This window comes from Narcine bancroftii, chromosome 2 (assembly GCF_036971445.1).
Source record: "Narcine bancroftii isolate sNarBan1 chromosome 2, sNarBan1.hap1, whole genome shotgun sequence".
NCBI classification, from domain to species: Eukaryota; Metazoa; Chordata; class Chondrichthyes; order Torpediniformes; family Narcinidae; genus Narcine; species Narcine bancroftii.
In genome coordinates, this window is record NC_091470.1 from 282,552,714 (window position 1) to 282,577,277 (window position 24,564).

The window sequence follows — 24,564 nt, forward strand, 5'->3', positions numbered from 1 at the left end:
TTCAGCACTTAGACTTCATCTTACAATTTTCCTTGGACATATGGCACATCCGAGGGAGGGTGAATGCCCTATGCAGGCACGATTTTGACGCCTTACTACCATTGATTTCACTGCCACGGCTCAGGCACAGCAAACCGATCCCGATCTCATCTGATATCACCAGATCAACACAGATCTCCATCTACAAGATATGAGCCTGGATGAATCAGGTGAAACACTGATTTTACCACAGGAAGACCTCCTCAGCTTTCTGTACTGGAGACAATGCAGCAGGAGATTTTTGAGGCTCTTCATAATCTGTTTCATCTTGGTAGAAGAGCATCAATCAAACTGATTACAGAATGCTTTACCTGCTTTCACTTTAAATGGTTTGTTGGATTATGGCAAGACCCTGCTTGCCATGTCAATGCTCTAAAGTCTCCAGACACACAAAATCCAAGATGGGAGATTTTGTTGTTCTTGATTCCCATTTCCATCTTATCAAACTGCACTTGGTAGGCCTGCTTCCACCATCCAGAGGATGCTCACGTGTGAGGTCCGGACTACCAAATAGCAGGAGGCCATTCCTGTCACTGACATCTCTGTGGAGACAATCATTCATGCTTTTGTGGATTGGTCTATCTTTCGGTGTTCTGGGCACTATTACGATGGACCGAAGGTCTCTGTACAAGTTGCATTGTTCTGAGCTCTCACTGATCTTTTGGGCACTACCTGTTTTCAGACTACAGCTTACCATCTGCAGGCCAATGGCCTCATTGAGCATTTCCTGTGCTAAGTGAAAGCAGTGTTGACAGTAGGTGGTGATGCCCATGATTCTCTTTGGCATGCATACTGCTGTAAAATTGGATCTTGATTGTTCAACAGCAGAGATGGTATATGGCACCACACTGACTTTGCCTGGTGAGTTTGTGTATCTGAGCTCAGGGACAATGCTCTATGATCTAGCGAGTTATGTTAACTGTCTTCAGCAAAGCATGAGATGGTTCAGACCTACATCTACGCAACATGCGTCATCTGCAGTGTATGTGCCGGATGATTTACATCGCTCTACGCATGTGTTCCTTTGACATGATGCTGTTCGCAGACCACTTCAGCCCATTTATGATGGGCCCTTTGAAGTCTTACAATGCCACCCAAAGACTTTCATGATTCACAGAAATGGGAAAGTGTCGGTGCCAACATCAGAGCATCTGTTGCACCTCAGTCAGGCTGACCATACACCGCCTGCCTTGCAGTATCGTATGAGGTCGTGCCAGACTGTTAGCCTTCCAAACCATCATGTAGCAGAATGGCTCAGATCCTGGGATGGGTGGTGGGTGCTGTAGCAGTCGTGTACTTACTTGAGTAGGGAGTGGTGCCGATCGCCACTGAATTCATATCCCAGATGGCGTACAAGAGTAATAGCGCACATGCATTGGTTAATTCAGAAGCCTGCATATGTTGTGATGGATCACAGATGCAGGAGGAGGAGATTGAGAGCATCAAGGTCACCCATGTGGCAGCGACTGAGGGGTTTGAATGGGTGGTGTTTGTTGGGATGAAGAATTCAGCGTTGCGTCTGAGAAGAATAAAGAGTTAACTCCATTTTTGAGCTGAAAAAAAATGGGTGAGTATATTCTTTAAATTTTATGTATACTAGATAAATTACTGTAGCTACAAGCTCCATCAAGAGCATCCTGGCCAGCTGCATCACAGTGTGGTAAGGTTGCTGTAGAGAAGTGGATCAGAGGTCAATCTATAGGACCACAAGAGTAGCAGAGGGAATCACTGGGTTCTCCCTCCCCCTCCATCAACGTGATCTACCAGGATCTTTATCCGAAGAGGACCCCCACCACCCCATTCACTGCATCTTTCAGTTGCTCACATTAGGAAAGAGATATAGGAGTATCAGAGCAAGCACAGATGAGGAACATTGTCTCTTCCCATGGGTGGTGAGAATGCTGAACAACCAAAGGAACTGATCACACTAAACATCTGAAACTCTCATATTCATGAAACAATATTTATGTATTTATTTGTATATATAAGTACTTGTCCTACATATGTATTGTTTGTTATGTGTGTTATATTCTATTGTCTGGTTGTGTGTCTGCATGTTTTGTACTGAGGACTGAAAAATGCTGTTTCGTAGGGCTGTACTTGAGCAAACTTGACTAGACTTGACTTGATCTACTGTGACAAAGAGCTTTGAGAGGTTGGTTCTGGAGCAGATCAACTCTTATCTCAGGAAAAACCTGGGGAGGCCAGCAGCATACACCATCTTACCGGACATCCACTCTGTGTTAGATCACCTGGACCACAAGATCACCTACATCAGAATGTTGCTCATTCACTACAGATCAGACGGCAGTGCCATCATACCAGCAAAACCCATGACTTTACTTCAGATCTGGGTCTCTGTTTGTCCCTCTGCAATTGGATCCTTGACTTTCTCATTAGCAGACCCAATCAATATGGATTGGTCAAAATCACTCAAAGAGTGATTCATTTCCCCTCATTCCCTGTTCTATTCCTTGTACACTTATAGCTGTGTAGTCAGTTTTAGCTCAAACATAATTTATAAATTCACTGATGACACAGCTGTTGTTGGCTGAATAACTGGAAATAACAAGTCAATATACAGATGGCTGGTGCCAAAAAATAAATTTGCTCTCAACTCCAAGGAGTTTATTGTTGATTTTATAAAGGGGAGACCAAGGGACCATGGACCAGTATTCACTGATAGGATAGAGGTGGAGAGGGTGTTTATCTTCAAATTCCTGGGAGTCCACATATCAGAAGACTTTCCTGGAGTTAGAACATCGAGGCAACTGTGAAAAAGGCACGCCAATACCTCTATTTTCTCAGAAGCCTGGGGAGATTTGGCGTGTCATTGAACACTTTCTCAAACTTCCTCAGGCAGACTAGCTGGTTGCATCACAACCTCGTCTCCCCAGGAACAAGAAGTTTGCAGAAAGTGGTAAACATAACCAAGTCCATCAGAGATTCCGACCTCCCATCTATTAAAATCATCTCTGTAAGACGTTGCCTCAAGAAGCCAGCCAGCCTCTTAAAGGACTGCCATAAAACAGGTCACAACTTCTTCTTGCTGATACTTTTGGGTAGAAGATATAGAAGAAACCTGAAGAGCAGCATCTCTGGGTTCAAGAACAGTTTCTTTCCAAACGTAATCAGCCTCTTGAACCTCCCTAATCATGGATTTTTCTACCATATAAAGACCTAGATGCACTAATGTAAAACCATTCATTTCATGGATGAGTTATATACAATACATTGCATTGGTAATGTGATAAGTCCATTGCTCAAAATAAACATCAAAAAAATCAGATAACTTCCTAGCTGATAAATACATTCCATTCTTTGCGATCAATATATTAACGTTTTGAAACTCCCGACAAAAAATACCGTCGCTCCATGGACTGCAGTCATTTAAAAATGCAAATCCACACCATCTTCACAGGGAAACTGTTAAGAATTAAGAATGAGCAGTAAATACTGATCATGTCAGCAATCACTGTGTCCAACAAAGAATTCATTACAAAAATAAATACTTTAACACATGCTTTCTATATCTTGAAAATCTAATGGAATTGTAAAAGACTTCAACGGAATAACTATAACAGCTAACCATGGCATTGTAATACACAAGTAATTCTGGTTCAATTTCCTGAGACAATTATTTCCCACATATATTATGGATTTAAATAGATAATATACACAATAAGTAAAATTTTTATTCATAATTTTATTGTTTAAGATTTTCATTTTCGAGTAGCCAACACAATTTTATTTGCATTCTTAGTTAATTTAATCTTCATCAGTAATCCAGAGTTTAATCGGGATTACTTTAAATTCAGTATTTAACATACACTCACACTAATGCCATCTTGTGGTTAATTTGACAAAGTCTAAAAAAAGGCCTGGACATGCCAAAGTCTTGAGAAATATTGGATTGAAGTATTTCAAACGTTCCCTGCACTTTTTAACTTTAAACCAAATCCCTTAACTGCTTTATTTGGTATTGTTAGAGAGAGTGGCATAACATTAACGAGCGACATGTATTAGCTTTATTTCTTGTATAGCTCAGTGGACGGTGAGGCTCAGACGGAGGGACGTTACCCTGTCTCATCATGCTCAATGGCTATCTGACTTCATGCCATGTTTAATTTAGAGAAGATTAGATGCTGAATTTCTGATTTGAACGTAAATTTTCAAACACTGTGGGAACCTTTTTTGAATTATTTTATAATTTTTGATTTGTTATGAAGGTAGAAATGTTGACTAATGAGGTAATTTATCACTCTGACAAGAATTCTGTCTTTTTTTTTGGCCAAACAGCTTCTTTCTTGGGAGTAGGTTTAGATTTTCCTTTTTTCCAATAAAATATCAATACAATATAATCTGTTTGATTAAAATGTGGGGTAGCTTGGATGAAATTATATAATTTAAGTGTAATGTATCTTTTTGAATTTTAACATATATTCATATGCACTCTGTATTTTTGGATGTAAATTTTCAATGTTAATAAAAATATTGAAAAGAAAAAAAGAAAAACACATCCTTTCTATATCTCAAAAATCTAATGGAATTGTAAAAGACTTCAGTGGAATAACTATAACAGCTAACCATGGCATTGTAATACATAAATAATTCCGGTTGGATATCCTGAGACAATTATTTCCCACATATATTATTGGATTTGAATAGATAATATAAAAAATAAGTAAAATTTTTATTCATAATTTTGTTGTTTAAGCTTTTCACTTTCGAGTAGCCAACACAATTTTATTTGCATTCTTAGTTAATTTAATCTTCATCGGAAATCCAGAGTTTAATCGGGATTACTTTAAATTCAGTATTTAACCACACCTAATAGTCTGAATACTTCTGAGACTGTCTAATCTTGGAAGTTAAGCAAGCACAGAACTGGTCAGCACTTGGAGGGGAGACAGTCGAGGAGTACCAGATGCTATAGGTTTCTGGGAGGGGCGCTGGACAAAGTTGCAACTCTCTGCCTTACGGTAGACAAAAGTTAAAGAATTTCATGTATGTTACATTCTAAATGTACTATTACATGAGAATAATGGAACCTTTTCCTTTACCTTTAACATTTTATACATTCACATTAATGCCATCTTGTGGTTAATTTGACAAAATCTTAAAATGGCTTCATGTGATACTTAAATTATTCAGGCATATTTATCTCTCTCATGTCTGTCTCATATCACAGAGTATCATTTGTTGAAGATTCAACAGATAATTTAACAATTATTCTCTGTATCTTGACAATATAAATATCACTGAAATATTTGTTATAAATGGTAAACTATTAGCTGATTATGCACAGACAGACCTTCATCTTTAACAGCTATGTCCCATGTACAATGAATAATTCTGAACATCCTCAAATGTTAAGCTTTTCTTTCAAAAGATTTCCAATTGATTTTATGTACTACAGATATTATCAAGACAGAAAATATTCTTCTGATAAAATCACCATGTGATGTATTATTTCATTGCCTACTTCAGAAGTGGAGTATTTTGCTTTCCTGTCATAAAAGTTGCAACTATCAGGAAGAAATTGGTATGAAACTGGGATTTTCTATCTTTTCCCATTGAGGGAATTTCATTAACCAAAACACCTTACCTCAGTATACACAACTTAGAGATTTTACAACAATCTGCAGAAAATATTAAAGCTCATCTTTGACAAGTGGTGGTTCAAGGTACTGAAAAATACATGGTTCTCTGAAAATTAAATTAATTTCTCTAAGATCACATTTTATTCTTCAGAAGCCAAGAGACTGCAGGCCTATAATACTTAAGATGTCATCTTATGTGAATGCATCCATGATAGCTTTCTTGACAGCATGTTTTTATAATTATATGGCAGAAAAGGGTAGCTAAAGTGAATATAGGTCTCTGGAAGAAGAGAAAGGGGAATTAATGTTGGATAATGGAGAAATGGCTGAGGCTTTGAATGACTATTTATGGTGGAGGACATATCTAACATATCAAAGAGATGTTATGGCATCAAAAAGAGGTGAGGACCTTGATACGATCCCGTTACTAAAGTCATGTGAAGTCACCGTTAATTATCGTTCATACCATGCTCACACGGTAAAGAGATAGTGTTTCCCCAGGACCACGGAGCATATTTATATAAATAGAAGTTAAAATAGAAATTAAACATATGAAGTATTAAATATTAAGATGTATACTGTAAGATGATTATCAGTCCTTTAGGACAGGGTTTCCCAACCAGGGGTGCGAGATAACATTTCAGTTTTTTTTAATAAATCCATACTCCTTCAATTTGGATAATATGTTGGATGATGAAGAGCTGAAGGAAGATCTTATTGAACTGTGCACAAATTGTGTTCTTGAAATGCAGTTTGAAAGCAAAACTTTGGAACAATATTGGTGTTCAGCAATGGACATGTTTCCAAGACTTTGTGAAAAAGCACTAACTGTGCTCATCCCATTCGCGATGACATACTTAACCAAGTCTGGATTTAGTGCCTTTTGTCAATCAAGACAAAATCTAGAAATCGCTTGGGTGCACAGGCAGACGTGCAGATTGCCATCAGCAACAAAGTGCCACGTTTTGAAAAACTCTTAAGCAATAAACAGGAACAAAAGAGTCATTACATTTAAATTGGCTTATGAACATTTGAACATTAGTTCTTTAATTTTTTTAAAGAAATTTCATGCATGGATGAAAATTTAATTTTTTTGTAGGGTTTATGCAACTTTCAATTTGTTGTAATATTTTTTCTTTTGAATATGTTTCATTTTTGTTTACATATTATTAAAAATTGATTATACAAATTTGTTTTGGTCACCTTCATCTTTATTCTTAAATAAATTATTACTTTAAGGGGTGCAAGAACATAATAAAATTTTTTAGGGGTGCGGGGCATAAAAAAGGTTGGGAACCACTGCTTTAGGATGTGCAGTCTGTAAATGGCTTATAGCCTCATAGAGCTCACATAACAGTTTGGTGGGAAGGATGTACACTGCAATTATGAGGACTGTGGTGAATTCCTGAGGAAGATAAAATGGTCTATATCTGACTGCCATATATTCCATCAGTGTTGAGCAATGACTGGACACTCATGGTGAGTCCTTACACCATTCTGTGTTTAAAAAAAAAATACATACAGACATTTTTCTCTTGAATATATACAGTGTCATTTTCTCCCCTTTTTCCCCACTCCCTTCCCTCCCTCCCTCACTCCCCCTCCCCATTTATTTAATGTTCAATCTATTAAACCCGTTAAACAATGTCGTCACTTAATAAAAATAAACAAGAAATTTGTGTCTTCTACTTTTACATACTGGGTCAGTTCATTTCGTTGTCTTCTCCTTCTGTCATTTTAGGTGGTGGAGGTCCGTGGTAGGATTTCTCTATTGTGTTCCATGTATGGTTCCCATATTTGTTCGAATACTGTGATGTTATTTCTTAAATTATATGTTATTTGTTCCAATGGAATACATTTATTTATTTCTATGTTCCATTGTTGTATTCTCAGGTTGTTTTCTAATTTCCAGGTTGACATAATACATTTTTTTGCTACAGCTAGGGCTATCATAATAAATCTTTTTTGTGCTCCATCCAAATCGAGTCCAAGTTCTTTATTTCTTATATTACTTAGAAGAAAGATCTCTGGATTTTTTGGTATGTTGCTTTTTGTGATTTTATTTAATACCTGGTTTAGATCTTCCCAAAATTTTTTCACTTTCTCACATGCCCAAATTGCATTCTGTCTTGATGTAAATGCACAGGCCACTGTCACAAGCGTTTCCACACAGGGCACCATCTCTGATGGGCCAAAATAAAGTGAGCCCGTCGAGCTGAATGGTAGCATCCGGGACCCAGTTGCTGAGCCACATTTCAGAGAAGACCAATGCACAGCAGTCCCTGTAGTCACGCTGGGCAGACCTCCGGAATCAGATGTCGTCCATTTTGTTCAACAGGGACCAGATGTTGGCGAGTAAGATGGACAGGAGAGCCCGGTAACAGGGTTCACCTTCAGCCTAGCACGGACCCCTGCTTGCTTGCTGCACTTACTCCACCTCACGCACTGCTTCCTTCTCCTGCATGATCCTAAGGATTTTAGGCCTAGCCTCCACAGTAGCCCGTGGTCGCATAGCTCTTACCACAGATATTCCTGGGGATGAGTAGATACATTTCTAACTAATTTTAAATACTGGGAGCTATATCAATGAGTAGCCATAACTTTAATAACCAAAACTATGTAACTTTATTACATTTTAACTCTTCTATAAAACTATAATTTAAAGGAAACAAAAACAAAACTACCAGTGTCCTGGAGAGGATGCTGCATCTGGTGCCACGCTGTCTAAACAAGTGGGTTTAAAGGTCCTGATGGTATGTATCCCAGGGTACTGAAATAAATAGTGGAAGTTATAGTAGAGTCTCTGGACTCTGAAAAGGCCGCAGCACTTAGGAAGATGGTGAATGTCATTGCTCTTGTTTTAAAAAGGTTGTAGAAAAAAAGGCAAGTAATTAAAATGCTTGAAGTTATCTAAGAAGATAAAACATAAGACATCTTTTCTTTCTTTTTCAATCTTTTTATTATTATTATAATTTATAAACACATACAGTTCAAAGAGATATAAGAAAATACATAGTAAATAATGAATTAATACAGAGATATTAAACAATAATATTACAGAATAAAAATATATCATAAAAAAAATTTTTTTGATCAGTTTAGGGTGTGAACTATCTCTAAAAAAAAAGATATAATTAATAACAATATATGAAAAAAGAGAAAAAAAACCCCAAAAAAGAAGAAAAAACAAATCTGAATTAAAAAAAAACTTTAAAAAAACTTAAAAAAAAAACCTACAGATATAGCTAAACCACACCGATCACTCCGATCTCATCTTACAGCCCAATTGTCATACATAATCATAGAAAGAAAACAGAGCCAGATCAACTCACCACAAATGAAAATATTGAATAAATGGTCGCCACGTTAACTCAAACTTAGAAGGGGATTCATAGACAGAGTTTCTAATTTTCTCTAAATTTAAACATAGTATAGTTTGGGTAAACCATTGGAAAACAGTGGGAGGATTTACCTCTTTCCAATTTAATAGTATAGATCTTCTAGCCATTAGTGTAAGAAAAGCAATCATACGATCCGCAGGAAGAGATAAATAAGTCAAATCTATCATAGGTAATCCAAAAATTGCAGTAATGGGATGTGGTTGTAAATCAATATTCAAAACAGTAGATATAATGGAAAAAAATTTCCTTCCAATAATTCTGTAAAGAGGGACAGGACCAAAACATATGTGTAAGGGAAGCTATTTCCAATTGACATTTATCACATATAGGATCGATATGAGAATAAAAGCGATGGAGTTTATCTTTAGACATATGAGCTCTATGAACAACTTTAAACTGTATTAGTGAATGTTTTGCACATAGAGAAGAACAGTTTACCAGTCGCAGAATTTTATTCCAATTTTCATTAGAAATATGAAGGTTGAGAACATAAGACATCTAGATAGAAATGATTCTATCAAGCACTTGCAGCATGGATTCGGAAATGTACTTATTTGAGGATATAACAAGAGCAATGACTAAAGGGGAATAGGTGGATGCTGTGTACTTGTATTTCCAGAAGGCCTTCAACAAAGTGCTAAAGACATTCATATAAGGATGGATGGAGTTGGGGTAAAGTATTAGAATGGATAGAAGGCAGAGAGTTGAGAAAATGGGTATTTCTGTGGTTGGCGAAGTTCCGAGGGTTGGTGCTGGTCTCACAATTGTTCACAGTATATATTAATGATTTGAAAGAGTGCACTAAGTGCACTAAGTGTAGTGCTTCAACATTTGCTAATGACAGTAAACAGTGAAAAAGTAAATTGTGTATCGGATGCAGGTTAAGTGAGTAGGCAAGGGTCTGGCAGATGGAGAAATATGATCCACATTGGATGGAAATAAATAGATTATATTATTATTGAAATGGTGAAAAATTGCAGCCTGCTGCTATGCAGAGGCATTGGGGACCAACGAAATAAATGGTTTTCTATTGGTATGACTGAGATAGGACTGAAGAGTCTGAATCTCTTGAAGACTGGATTTCAGATCAGCAATGGAGCAAAGAAACAGATGTAGTGGTAAATGTGTCTGTTCTCAGATTAGTGGTAAATGTGTCAAGGACTTGTGTAAATCCAGAACATATCCATGTAGGATAAAAGTCAAAAATATTGGAAGCAGTCAACTACATCAGTTGAAAAAAAACTGTAAAGGTACAAAAGAAATTAATATTTAAATTAAGGGAAAAGGTAGAGAAGCATATGGAATTGTTAGGGATGAAGTCACTCCAATGAATGTTAAGGATGGAGCGGAGACGACGCTGGTGGAAGCGTTCTAGGAGCCGTAGGTGATGCCGGTAGAGGACCCAAGATTCGGAGCTGAACAGGAGTGTGGGTATGACAACGGCACTGTATACGCTAATCTTTGTGAGGTTTTTCAGTTGGTTGTTTTTCCAGACTCTTTTGTGTAGTCTTCCAAAGCCGCTATTTGCCTTGGCGAGTCTGTTGTCTATCTCGTTGTCGATCCTTGCATCTGATGAAATGGTGCAGCCGAGATAGGTAAACTGGTTGACTGTTTTGAGTTTTGTGTGCCCGATGGAGATGTGGGGGGGCTGGTATTCATGGTGGGGAGCTGGCTGATGGAGGACCTCAGTTTTCTTCAGGCTGACTTCCAGGCCAAACATTTTGGCAGTTTCCGCAAAACAGGACGTCAAGTGCTGAAGAGCTGGTTCCATCCACAACATTCATTGGAGCGACTTCATCCCTAACATCAAAGTACTCGAGATGGCAGAGGCCGACAGCATCGAATCCACGCTGCTGAAGATCCAACTGTGCTGGGTAGGTCACGTCTTCAGAATGGAGGACCATCGTCTTCCCAAGATCGTGTTATATGGCGAGCTCTCCACTGGCCACCGTGACAGAGGTGCACCAAAGAAGAGGTACAAGGACTGCCTAAAGAAATCTCTTGGTCCTTGCCACATTGACCACCGCCAGTGGGCTGATATCGCCTCAAACCGTGCATCTTGGTGCCTCACAGTTCGGCGGGCAGCAACCTCCTTTGAAGAAGACCGCAGAGCCCACCTCACTTACAAAAGACAAAGGAGGAAAAACCCAACACCCAACCCCAACCAACAAATTTTCTCCTGCAACCGCTGCAACTGTGTCTGCCTGTCCCGCATCGGACTTGTCAGCCACAAACGAGCCTGCAGCTGACGTGGACATTTACCCCTCCATAAATCTTCGTCCGCGAAGCCAAGCCAAAGAGATATGGAATTGTGAGGACAAAGGAAACACCTTTAATCGGGTGGAGCCAGGATAATAAGCTATTGATGAAACTTATTTGGTTGATAATGAGAACAGTTAAAGAGAGAGAGAGAAAACAATGGGAATTGTGAAACAAAGAAGTGTCAGATCAAGGTCAGAGAGAGGTTAGTACGACACTGGAGTTTTCTATCTTGTGCCATTAATTTTTGTTTAGACTTCAATGTCAGGAAAATTGCTGAAAAAAAATCAACATAATCACTTTCACATTGGGCCCTTTTTTAGACTGCAAGTATCTGATGGTTGGACGTGCAGTGGAGTGAATGACTGACAACGAATTTTTCCGGGTCGATTGACACCGCAGGCTTCCTCTAAAAAGTTGTAGGGGTCCTGCAGGATAAATCACGGTGGAGGTATTGACTTAAAATTCCTGGACATTCCTTTTTAGACTGCCCATGTAGCGGGAAAATCCCTTGATTGTGCCATAATTGATGGAAATACCTCTACAACGCAGAGTGCAGTGATGGTCTAGTATACAAGACAGTAAAAAAAACATGTAAAAGGCACTTTCAACATTTCAAGCATCACAAGACAATTTAGGAAAGTAATCAGATAATATTTGACACGAAACCATCCAAGGTTATAAGGATTTAAGGATTGTCTTTCTCAATCAATATGGGTATGGTGGGCCATTGGCTCCCAGTGGTGTAATGATTAAATTGAGGGATAGGAATAAAGACCAACCTTGCCAGCAAATCAAGTATGAATTTTATAAATCACGGATTTTGGGACATTTTTGGTTACATAGATGGCCTTTTAATTATTTTGTACTGCTGGAGTCGTGGTGGAAGGGATGTTTTAAAGGTGCCCAAAATCAATCGGAAAATGCTCAGAAAAAGAAACTGAAAAAATGCACTCATTCACATCAATATTTGTTTTCCAGGCTGAAATCCTTCCCTCCACCCCCGACCCCCCACGCCCCCGCCTCCCCCACCACCACCCCGAATCGTTCTATTGGCACCTCTGCAATCACAGCGGCCGTTTCAATACGTCGGAGAAAAGATGGGGGGGGGGGGGGGCGCGTTGGGGGGTTTATTTTTGTCTGATCAAGAAAGCTGCTCAATGTACATCGGTGGCGAGGGGATAAGGGTTTACACCTGGCTGACGTCAGGAGGCGCCGGCTCGCGCGCGCGCCCAGACGCTGCCACAACTGCAACAACATGGGTTGGCGTCTGGTCACCACCATCGGCAACTGGGTGAGCACAGTGTGAATACAGCTGTCTGCTGGCTCTTCGAATCAGAGCGAAGGCAGCAAGGGGAGCGAGCGAAGGACGTTTGCAAGCGTGCTTACTTTTACTGCGGTGTCTTAGTTTTGAGACATTGACTTTCTTGTCCTCACTGTTTGTGCGTGTCTCTCGTGTATGGGTGGGCGTTGTGTATGTGTTTCGTTGGGTGTGCTGTCTGTTTTTCGATGGATGTGCGATGTATGGGTGCTGTCTGTATTAAGACGGGTGTGCGATGTATGGGTGCTGTGTGATGTTAAGACGGTGTGCCCATGTGTGGATGCCGTGTGATAAGATGGGTGTGCGATGTATGGGTACTGTCTGTATTTAGACGGGTGTGCGATGTATGGGTGTTGTGTGATGTTAAGACGGGTGTGCCGATGTGTGGGTGCTGTGTGATAAGATGGGTGTGCGATGTATGGGTGCTGTCTGTATTTAGACGGGTGTGCGATGTGTGGGTGCTGTGTGATGTTAAGACGGGTGTGCGATGTATGGGTGCTGTCTGTATTTAGATGGGTGTGCGATGTATGGGTGCTGTGTGATGTTAAGACGGTGTGCCGATGTGTGGGTGTTGTGTGATAAGATGGATATGCGATGTATGGGTGCTGTCTGTATTTAGATGGGTGTGCGGTGTATGGGTGCTGTGAGATGTTAAGACGGGTGTGCGATGTATGGGTGCTGTGTGATAAGGTGGGTGTGCGATGTATGGGTGCTGTCTGTAGTTGGACGGGTGTGCGATGTATGGGTGCTGTGTGATGTTAAGACGGTGTGCCGATGTATGGGTGCTGTCTGTATTTAGATGGATGTGCGATGTATGGGTGCTGTGTGATAAGATGGGTGTGCGATGTATGGGTGCTGTCTGTATTTAGATGGGTGTGCGATGTATGGGTGCTGTCTGTATTTAGATGGATGTGCGATGTATGGGTGCTGTCTGTATTTAGATGGGTGTGCGATGTATGGGTGCTGTCTGTATTTAGATGGGTGTGCGATGTATGGGTGCTGTCTGTATTTAGATGGGTGTGCGATGTATGGGTGCTGTCTGTATTTAGATGGGTGTGCGATGTATGGGTGCTGTCTGTATTTAGATGGGTGTGCGATGTATGGGTGCTGTCTGTATTTAGATGGGTGTGCGATGTATGGGTGCTGTCTGTATTTAGATGGGTGTGCGGTGTATGGGTGCTGTGTGATGTTAAGACGTGTTTGCGATGTATGGGTGCTGTGTGTGGGTGTTCAGATGGATGTGTAGTGTGAGTCTTCGTCCGCGAAGCCAAGCCAAAGAGAAAGAGTGGTAGCGATAATGAGCGCGGTGATGTGCGACATGGATGTATGAGTTGTTCGGTGTAGCAGTGTATGTTTCGGAGCTGTGAATATGAGTTTGGTGTAGGTGAACGCGGGTGGGGGTGTTGGAGGTGAGGGCGAGTTAGGTGGTGGTGCTCATCCTTGAAGCCGCTGGGTTGTGCAACAGAACAGGATGTGTGAATGGAGTGGTGTGGGAGAGGCGGTAATAACCAAATGATCAAACTGGAAAGTACGTTGGAAGATCAGGATCATAAATAAGTTTTTAATTGTTGGCGGAGTTGGGTAATTTACTATATTTATTCTGGGATTATTAATGCCCATTCAACCATTTCTACTTTTTTCCTCTCACCGGTGTCTCTGACCATCGTTGTCTGGTTAACACTGAATACAGAAAGGAAAAGACCCCTTGTTAATGATATGTCGATTTTTATGGTCAGATTTAAATACAGCTGCTCATTTGAATTTTCTTGATTTACTGAATTTAATACACCATTTGATTTGGCAGCGTGGGTCATCTGAGGAAACAAGTTTGAAACCGAATTGGAAATTCCGATGCGACTGCTTCAATGTTCTTTTCTGGCCGCTATAAACTGTAAAGGTACACCCAACGAAACACTAACACAATAACAGAGCCAACCTCATCGCAATTGCCTGGGGTGCTGGGAAAGGATATGGGATGATATAATGTGCTCGCAGCTCACTCCTCTCCATTTTAATGTCCAATTTCCGTCCGTCGTCTTCTACTCGCTTCTCCCAACCCGCTCTGCCCTTTATGTTTCTCACCTTGACCCACCCATGCTGCTTTCCCACTCTACTGCGCTCGCTGCTTGCTGATGCAGTGTTTGGCGGGTGCTCTCTCGTCCTAGTGGGGGTGTAGATTCTTTCTAAAACAAGCAACGAGTTCAGTTATCAGAGGTGCAGTTGACTCGGGAGACCTCCTGCGTCATTCCCTCAAGGGAAACTTGCATGTTGGTGGTAAGAAAAGCAAATGCAATGCTCGCATTCATTGAGAGAGGGAAAGAATATAAAAGCAGGAATGTCATGTTAAGGCTTCATCAAGCATTGATCAGACAACCCTTGGAATATTGTGAGCAGTTTTGGCTCCTTACCCAAAGGAAGGATATGCTAACAGTGGAACTGGAGGAACTCAGCAGGTCTAACAGAGTCCATAGGAAATAGAGATATTACCCAAAACGTTGGGAATATTATCTTTACCTCCCGTGGATGCTGCGGGACCTGCTGATTTCAAATCAAGTCACATTTATTTGTGGTATTACACCACAAACCCAGTACATTTTGGAGGGTGGGGAAAACCAGAGCAAGCGGAGGAAACCCAGACAGAGATGGGGAGAATGAACAAACTCCTTATAGACAGCATGGGATTTGAACCCTCGTCCTGATTGTTGGCGCTGTAACAGTGTTGAGCTAATCGCTAGGTTAACCATGCCACCCTTTACAGTGGCTTGAGAGTGGGAGGTGGATATCTACTGGAAGTGAATAGAGATAAAGATTACGTGGAAGACATGAAAGTAAAATTTGTTTGTGTGTTTCAGAGCCATGTTCTGAAAATCTATATGAAATATTGACCATTATTGATACAAATATTGAGATATTGAATGGGTTGGAGATCCAAATGATTGAATCTGAATTAAGAAATGAACTGGAATGTCTAAATATGGAGATATATGAACATCATTAAGGATAGATGAAGAAAGTTAAAAGAATTCTCAGCACTTTCCCCAAGCTGTTAAACATTCTTTCCACTTACATTCAGTGTGTATACAGCTTCTCTCTACTGATTATATGGTAATCAATAACACAGGGACAGTAAATAAAAACACAACTGATTCTTAATCAAAAGCTCATTCTCTAATGTTAAAATCCCTTGTTTTGTCCATATCACCAACGTATGTCGTGTCTATTGGCTGCGTCCTTTGAGGAAATTAAAATGATATCTGACTTCTGAGAGCAGCCGGCCAAGTTGGCTGAGTTGCAGGCTATGCCACTATGGCATCTGTGGGAAATAACTGCCTTATAGATGCACTCATCAATGTCACAAATCTATGAACAGACGATTAAGCAACAACCAACTCCTCTGTCTCAATAACCTTCCACATATTTATAGGTCATGCAGCTGCTCTGTCTTCTGAGTTCCAGACACACAGTGAAAAGTAACTGGTGGATTCATAGCCAAATCTGAGAAATTGCCCTCACCCCCTTGGGCAAAAATAGAAATCATGATGTGCTACAAGCTGAACTGTCCATTAACATGGTTTGTACAAGTGGAAACCTGAGTTAAATTAACTACATTGGTTTAACAAGTTTTCAAGCCTCAACAATATATTGCTGAAGGTGATGGCTCTGTTTCAAGAAATATATTGTAGCACTTACCTTAAATCTTGCCTTTTACACTTGACATGAATGTCCTTTAGGACTTTTATCAATATGTAGCAGAAAGGTTTCATAATTTTAAAGTACTTTAGAGCCAATGAAAGATTTTTTGAAGGAAGCATGTCAGCCATTTTTCATAAAGCAAACTTCAAGCTAATTGTTCCTATGACAAATATTGTCCATGATAATTAAATAACAGCAGCTTTTCTTTTTACCGTGGCATGAATCTTTTGCCTCCACTTGACAGTGGGCAGGATTTCATCCAAAAGGAAACCCTGCTGCAGAGTTCTCCTTGAATTTTGTGTTTCAGTGTCTGGAATGGATTTTGAACCCTCAACATTTACATATTTCAAGTAAACTTTCTAATCTGACACTCTGTAACCTCCTTATCATAATTTCAATTATTTACTTCAAAGTTTACATTTCAAAGTGCTTCCAAAGGGAAACTCCATTTATGATTGTGGCTGTGGAAATTGTATGTTCAATTCACTTAAGTTTCTGACTACTTTCTCTCTGCAAGCGTGTCTTCTGGCTGACAATGCAAGATCACGATATGATCCCTTTAACATTAACCTAGTTGTCCTCCTGCATACCATTCTCAAGCATTGATCTTATTCTTTCCCTGTAGATTTTAAAGCAACATCCTCGGGTAATATCCTGCTCATTTCAAAACTAACTGGATTACATCCAATTCCATTTTTATTGAGGAGCTTGACATCTGCCACATCTTGTGCTGCCTACTAGATCTCCTGATTCCTTAAGTCAACTATGATGTTTTTGTGACTTTAATACTGGGTTCAGATCCAGGTCAAGATAATGAATACCTGGCACAGTTATATTTTTAAAATTGTAATGATACAGTATGGTAGAAGACCCTTTCAGCCCATGAAACCCATGCAGCACAATTATATCCAATTAACCTACCAACCCCATATGTTTTGGAGGGTTACAAGGTTAATTGAGTGTAATGTTTTGCAGGTTTAAAAACACCATACATTCCACTAGTTATGAGGCAGTTATTTTTGGCTTCATCAAAAGTATCTCTTGGATTGAATATTTAGCTGTTCATTGTGTTAAGAGCCAGGAGGATCCCAAAACCCAGCAGCAATAGATCTTCACCATGACAAATGGTTACTTAAACAAAAGTTGCTTTTAATTATCTTTAAACATGAAAACAGGATCAAACTTTAACTTAACTAACCTAACAACCCCCTTCTGATTCTAAGCACGTGTATGTATTGTGTATGCAAGTTCAGAAAAGTTATTTGATTCACAGTCCAATCTCACTTCTCATTCCTCCATGTTTACTGGTTGCAGGCAATTCTTGTACTGTACACAGATTGTAACATTTATAAAGTTCACCAGGCTTTGGTGATTGAAAGGTAAATGCTTAACGCTCAGGAAGGTTCGTGTCAGATTTCAGAGAGAGAATTGTTGTTCCTGGACACCCACAACTGATTCCTTTTAATCAGCCACATTAGTATCTTGCTGAAGAAACTTGCCCCATCAGGGATTTCCAGATGATAACCTCTTTCTTTCAGATGACCACAGAGTTCCTTTTTGTTTCTCTTATTTCAAATGAAACATGAAGCCAGTACTCTCCTCTTGTATGAACCACAAGGGCTTTGACCAGGTTGAACTAAGCACTCAACCAGTCTTCAAAATGGGTTTTTTCCACAAGCTTTCCAGCTTGTCCTGTTTCAGTCCCAGTTGTTGCTGATGTAAAACTGCAGAAATGAATTCTTTCTCTCTCTCACACAGAGAAAAGCCTGTTTTACTCTCTGCTTGCAAAACCACATGACCCTCCTAGAACAGCAAGCTGCACTCCAGACAGGCTGCGGCTCCAAACTCCTCCTCCAATCTCTTTCATCTGTTGCTTTTCAAATCCATTAGCAAAGTCTTTTGGACACTCCCCAAAGTTTTGCAAAGGCCGCCAGGAGCTGCCTTGTCTGACTTGAGCAGAGCTCCAGTATTTTAAATGAGATCTGTTTTGAATGTGACCTACACTAACAAACCTGCCCCAATTTATCTCCCAAAAACATATCTATGTGCAATAGAAACAAAACATAATCTGTCACAATTGTTGTTCTGATCTACTGTGGTATATTTGCTTATATTTAAAAATATTTTAATTCTGGTTGAACGTTTTGCATTTGCTCCAGTCATGAATGTGAACTTGGGTTGTAAAGTTAATTAATGCTAAATTAAAATGAACTCTGCCTTTTTGTTTACAGATCCCATGTCTGTGCAGCAGTGCTCCATGTCTGGTGTGCTCATGTTGTCCAACTGGGAAAACTTCAATTGTAACACGATTGGTGTATACAACTATTTTATTAATTGGTACATCTGTCGCTGGCATTATGCTTGTACCTGGAGTGGAGGATCAATTAAGGAAGGTACAGTGCAGGATCATACTTGTAACAATGAGCTAATTATCTGAAATGGTAGAAGTTGAAGGAAATTATTTCCAGTTGTTGTGCATTAAAAGAATAGACTTCATGAAAGTGGTGAGCCAATTGCCCACAAATTCAATGCCCTGTTATGTGTTTTAAGACCCAATAATGAAAGTCATGGCGTCTCAGGTTTGTTTTGCCATCTTGCCATGTTTTGCTAACTGGAATCTTCTGAAATGCATAATTAAAAATGTGATGTTCTTAAGGGTACTTTACAAATTCAGTAGCTGTAGTTTTCCTCTCCAGATGAAATAATAATAAAAAACCCTAAAATTAAATGTCAAAGTTACCTGAAGAACTACAAAAATAATGTCACCACATCACTCTTTCTTTGGCTTGGCTTCGCGGACGAAGATTTATGGAGGGGGTAAAAAGTCCACGTCAGCTGCAGGCTCGTTTGTGGCTGACAAGTCCGATGCGGGACAGGCAGACACGATTGCAGCGGTTGCAAGGGAAAATTGGTTGGTTGGGGTTGGGTGTTGGGTTTTTCCTCCTTTGCCTTTTGTCAGTGAGGTGGGCTCTGCGGTCTTCTTCAAAGGAGGTTGCTGCCCGCCAAACTGTGAGGCGCCAAGATGCACGGTTTGAGGCGATATCAGCCCACTGGCGGTGGTCAATGTGGCAGGCACCAAGAGATTTCTTTAGGCAGTCCTTGTACCTTTTCTTTGGTGCACCTCTGTCATGGTGGCCAGTGGAGAGCTCGCCATATAACACGATCTTGGGAAGGCGATGGTCCTCCATTCTGGAGACGTGACCCATCCAGCGCAGCTGGATCTTCAGCAGCGTGGACTCGATGCTGTCGACCTCTGCCATCTCGAGTACTTCGACGTTAGGGGTGTAAGCGCTCCAATGGATGTTGAGGATGGAGCGGAGACAACGCTGGTGGAAGCGTTCTAGGAGCCGTAGGTGGTGCCGGTAGAGGACCCATGATTCGGAGCCGAACAGGAGTGTAGGTATGACAACGGCTCTGTATACGCTTATCTTTGTGAGGTTTTTCAGTTGGTTGTTTTTCCAGACTCTTTTGTGTAGTCTTCCAAAGCGCTATCACATCACTAACTACCATTGAAATCATGAAATGGGTACAAAATCTTCAATCTCATTTCTCTTCTCAATAATTCCTGGAAATGTAAGGCTAATGGGACAGTTTTATCTGATTGCACTAAGTGTAAATGATCTTCTTTAACATTCATAAATAATAGATATTAAATGAGGCTTATTGTCATAAAGTCTTACAACACAGACCCACCATGTCCGTGTCAGCCTTCAAATGCCTATTGATATTAATCCAATATTTCAGCATGAGACCTGTGGCCTTCTATATCAACAACACCACCCCGCCAACCCCAGGCAGTGCATTCCAGATTTCTACAACTTTCAGGTTGATGGATGTCCTCTCTTTTTTTAAAAAAAAAACTATTTTTATTGAGTTTTACATATAAATCCCACATACGAAGACTTCTAATAAAACAAATAACAGGTTATATATACATATCACAAATTAATGTTCTTTTTAAATCTCATATCCTTGACCTTAAACCTTTGCCCTCTTGTTTACAGACAGCTCTACAAACAAAAAAAATTCTCACCATCTACCCTACCTAAGCCACTCATAATTTTTTTTTTTATCCCTTCAACCTTTATCACTCCATGGTAAACAAAAACAATTTAATAAGTTTCTTTCATGGATGAAATATTCCATCCCAGACAAAATCCTGGTATATCTCTTTTCTGTCCTCACCAGTGCAATCACATCCTGTCTACAGAATCCTGAAAATTGAAATGCTAGTCTAGCTGTGACCTAACTACCATTTTATATGGTTGCTCAATACCCCCACCCCATCCCTGCTTCGCTCTTGTATTTCACGCTGCTCTGGCTAATGAGGGGGAGAATCCTGCATGCCTTCTTCACTACCTTCAGGGATCCTTAGGTATGCACACCAAACTATCTGATCTTCAGTACTTCCTTTCATTCGTTGAGTATATATATAGAGCTTCAAACTCTCCACACTCTTACGATGGAGCCATTGAAGTGTAGTGGAGTGTACTCAACCTTTGTCCTCCTGAAGCCCAAATCATTCCCTTAGTCTTATTTACACTGAGACTCTGGATGTTGTTCTTGCACCACTTTACGAGCCTTCCAACCTCCTCTCTAAGCCAACTCATCATTATTGCCATTGAGACCAACTTCTGCTGTATATTTGCAATCCTATTGGTTCGGTTTGAACTGAAATTGGCAGTGTAGACTGAGCACACAGTCCTGAGGTGTGGCAGTGCTTAGTTTGATGGGACTTGAGGTTTTGCTGCCAACCTGGACTGACTGTGGCTTTTTGATCAAGGTCCAGAATCTAGTTGCAGAGAAGGGTGTTATGTCCCATAGGACAGTTTATCCAGCAGGCTTTGAGGTATGATCGTGCTGAACGCTGAGCTGGTCAATGATCAACAGCCTGGCTTATGAGGCATTGTTCTCTAAGTGGGTCAGGAGGAGTGGAGAATCAAGGCTATTGCATCATCTGTGGACTGATTAGGATGGTAGACAAACTGTAATGTATTCAATGTTACTGGAAGGTGTGATGTGATGTGCTCCATTACCAGTTTCTCTAAGAACCTCTTGATTGTAGCACTGCCACTGAACTGCTGCAGTGAGATGTTGAAGATGTCCATTATGACCTCCATCAGCTTTTTCACACAATACTTCAGCATCAGTACATTGTCTAGTCCTGCTGCTTTGTGTGGGTTCACCCTGGAGAGGATCCCCCTCATCTCACCCGCAGCAATGCAGGGTAGCTGTTCTTCAGGGAGAGAAAGGATAAAACAGGTACAGCCTAAAAAAAAAGAAATTGGTCTGTCAGGGATGACACATCCCTCGAGAATGGTGTACTGCTGGCAGGGTCTCGGCTGATAATATCAGAGACAATGAAAAAAGAAATTCTCTAGAAAATACTCCAAGGCCACATGGGAATGGAGAAATGCAAACTTAGAGCAAAGTCAGCATGTACAAGGACATCGAAACATGGTGGCTACATGTCCGGCATGCCAGAAATACGGAAATACACAACAAAAAGAAGAGATGATACCTATGATTCCTGCGGAAATACCCGCCAGGCCATGCCACACAGTGGGAGCAGACCTGTTTGCAGAAGATTTGGAATGCTATCTGATTGTGTCCTGCTACTACTCCAAATTCCCCTTCATCAGGAAAGTGAAGGACCTGAAAGCATCAACCATCACCACTGCAGCATGTGCACTCTTCACAGAGCAGGGGACACCCGAACAAGTGATATGTGACAATGGGACCCAATTCACATTGCGAGAATTCAGAGAAATAGCTGCAGAATATGGGTTCGCCATCATCATGTCACCACCACATTAACCCAAAGGCCGTGGATTAATTGAGAGGCATGCACAGACAATTAAACGCACTCTCACAAAGTGTCAAGAGACAAAGTAAAACCTCTTCTGTCACTGCGAGCCACGGCTTTGAGGGCTGACATGAAATCTCCGGCAGAGCTTCTGAATGGCAGAAAGTACAAGACAACTCTGCCAAGCAAAATCCATCCACCAGACGACCAAGAGGAAAGTTGCCTAAATACAAGAGGAAAGTCATCAACATTATAATAAACATACACAAACGCTACCGGAACTCTTTAGAGGGCAGCATGTCATGTTCAAGAGCCAGTGATAAAAACCTGGAGTCCAGCAAAGATTGTAAAAGAAGCTGAGACACCAAGGTCATACATCATTGAGACAGAATCTGACAGGCAGCTGAGACGAAACACGATCCACATTTGCCCAACTCCAGATCTGATATGGAAAGCACCAGAAGCACCAGCAGCTTCTAAAAATCCAACAACTTGTGAGGGAATACGAGTAGAAACCCCAACCAACAACACTGTAACAACTGAACAGCAAGCAACACAAGAACCGAGGCAAACAACACCACCACCCACAAGCATACTAACACCACCAAAGCAAACAGACACAACAAGGTCTACAAGGTGGAGGAGCAACATCCTACCACCAGTGAGAAGAATATAGAACTGCAGTTGTATAATTAGAATATTTAATTCTTAATAGCAAGTGCAGTTAAGGAAGCAGTAACAATTTATTTTTAAGAAATTTAAATCTTTTTGACTAGTTTTTTGACTATTTTAAAGAAGGAGGGATGTTATATACAGTGGAAACTTCGGACTATTTTATGCTGGAGCATGAACACTGCAAGACTGTAAGAGCCACATCACACTTGATTGGTGAGCATTCTCAGTGAGACACATTGTAATAGCCACATCACACTGAGTGGTGAGCATGCTCAGTGTGACAGTGTATTCATACATGACCAGCAGCCTGAGATGTGAGTAAAAGTTTATGCTGTAAACTTACAAGCTTCTCTGAGTGTTTATTAAGACCTCTGATAGTACAACAGAGGACTTTGGTGTCACATAGTATTTTTCATCAAACCGTGCATCAACCTGTCAAGAAGGAAGGCATCATTATCACTGACCTGCAGAGTTGACTTATGGTCAGTTAGGGTTTGAATACCCTGCCACATGCACTTTGTGTTGCCAGTGTAACACAGGTGTTTGAATTATCTCTGCATACTCCTGCTTTGCCTTCCTGATTGCACGGGAGACCTTGCATATATTAATGTCATCTAGTCACCTGACTAGGCTTCGGAGATGGTCCAGAGAAGGTTTACTAGGTTGATCCCTGGGATGAAGGGGTTGACTTATGATGAAAGATTAAATCGTCTAGGATTGTATTCGCTCGAGTTCAGAAGAATGAGAGGAGATCTTATAGAAACGTATAGGATTATGAAGGGTATGGATAGGATAGATGTAGGAAGGTGTTTTGAGCTGGCTGGGGAAACTAAAACGAGAGGACACAGTCTCAAGATTCAGGGGAGTAGATTTAGGACAGAGATGAGGCTGCAAAGGAGTGATTGGTCCTGCATCCAGAGAGATCAGACATACTAACTCACTATCACACCAGATGTAGGTCTGACCTGTAGTGGTGGAGGAAGGGGAGTGGTGGTGTTATTGCACAGCAATTTCTGGAATTATTGTCTTGAACCTTATGAAAACCGAGAAAGAATTTTCAACTTTTTATGAACTCAGCTAATGACCATTTGACCGACAAAGGAAGAGTCATTTGACCACATTTTATGCTCTTACTAGTTTAGTTGTAGGGCTCCTGTACACTGTCCTGATCCAATATTTTTTTGGAATTAGCATCTGAGGATGTATGATGTTATGAATTTGCATTTCCTGCAGGATTGAGTGCTGACATGTTTTCTGGGTCAGTAAAGGTCAATAACATTTATTCTGCATGCAAGTCTAAAGCACATGAAATAAGTATATGAAATATATATTCCAGACATTCTGAGGATATGTTTAATGCTATTTCTTTCTATAATCAAAGATAGTGACTGAGAAATTGTATTTTAGATTCCAGGATTCTGCGAGATTGATTACAATAACCAATTGCCTGAAGAGAATCCCGCAACCTGCAGAGTATTAGTTGGTTATAAGTCAGTGTATCGCAGCTGCTTTGGAATGGCTACTTTCTTTTTGTTCTTGGCTCTGCTCATGATCAATGTGAGAAATAGCAAAGATCCTAGAGCTCTGGTGCACAATGGGTAAGTTTTTCTTTGCAAGTTGGTTTTTGAAAATAAAAGTGTTTAGATCAAGTTTTAAACAATTTTAATCAGTATTCAAAAGAATAGACCACATTTAAAATCCTGGTCTTGACACAAAACTTTACATATTGTAGCGTGTTATGGGAATTGCAATGATTGCAAATCAAAG

At 40.3% G+C, this 24,564-nt stretch overlaps 1 protein-coding gene across 1 annotated transcript in view; it reads left to right on the forward strand.

Moving 5' to 3' along the window:
* LOC138755349 (serine incorporator 1-like) overlaps nt 1-24,564 on the forward strand; it is a 217,079-nt gene that overhangs the window by 127,818 nt on the left and 64,697 nt on the right. The window contains exons 2-3 of the mRNA XM_069921160.1: nt 18,548-18,709; nt 24,205-24,395. Of these exons, the coding sequence (XP_069777261.1) occupies nt 18,674-18,709; nt 24,205-24,395 (227 nt within the window). The 5' untranslated portion in view covers nt 18,548-18,673. The remainder of the gene's footprint in view (nt 1-18,547; nt 18,710-24,204; nt 24,396-24,564) is intronic.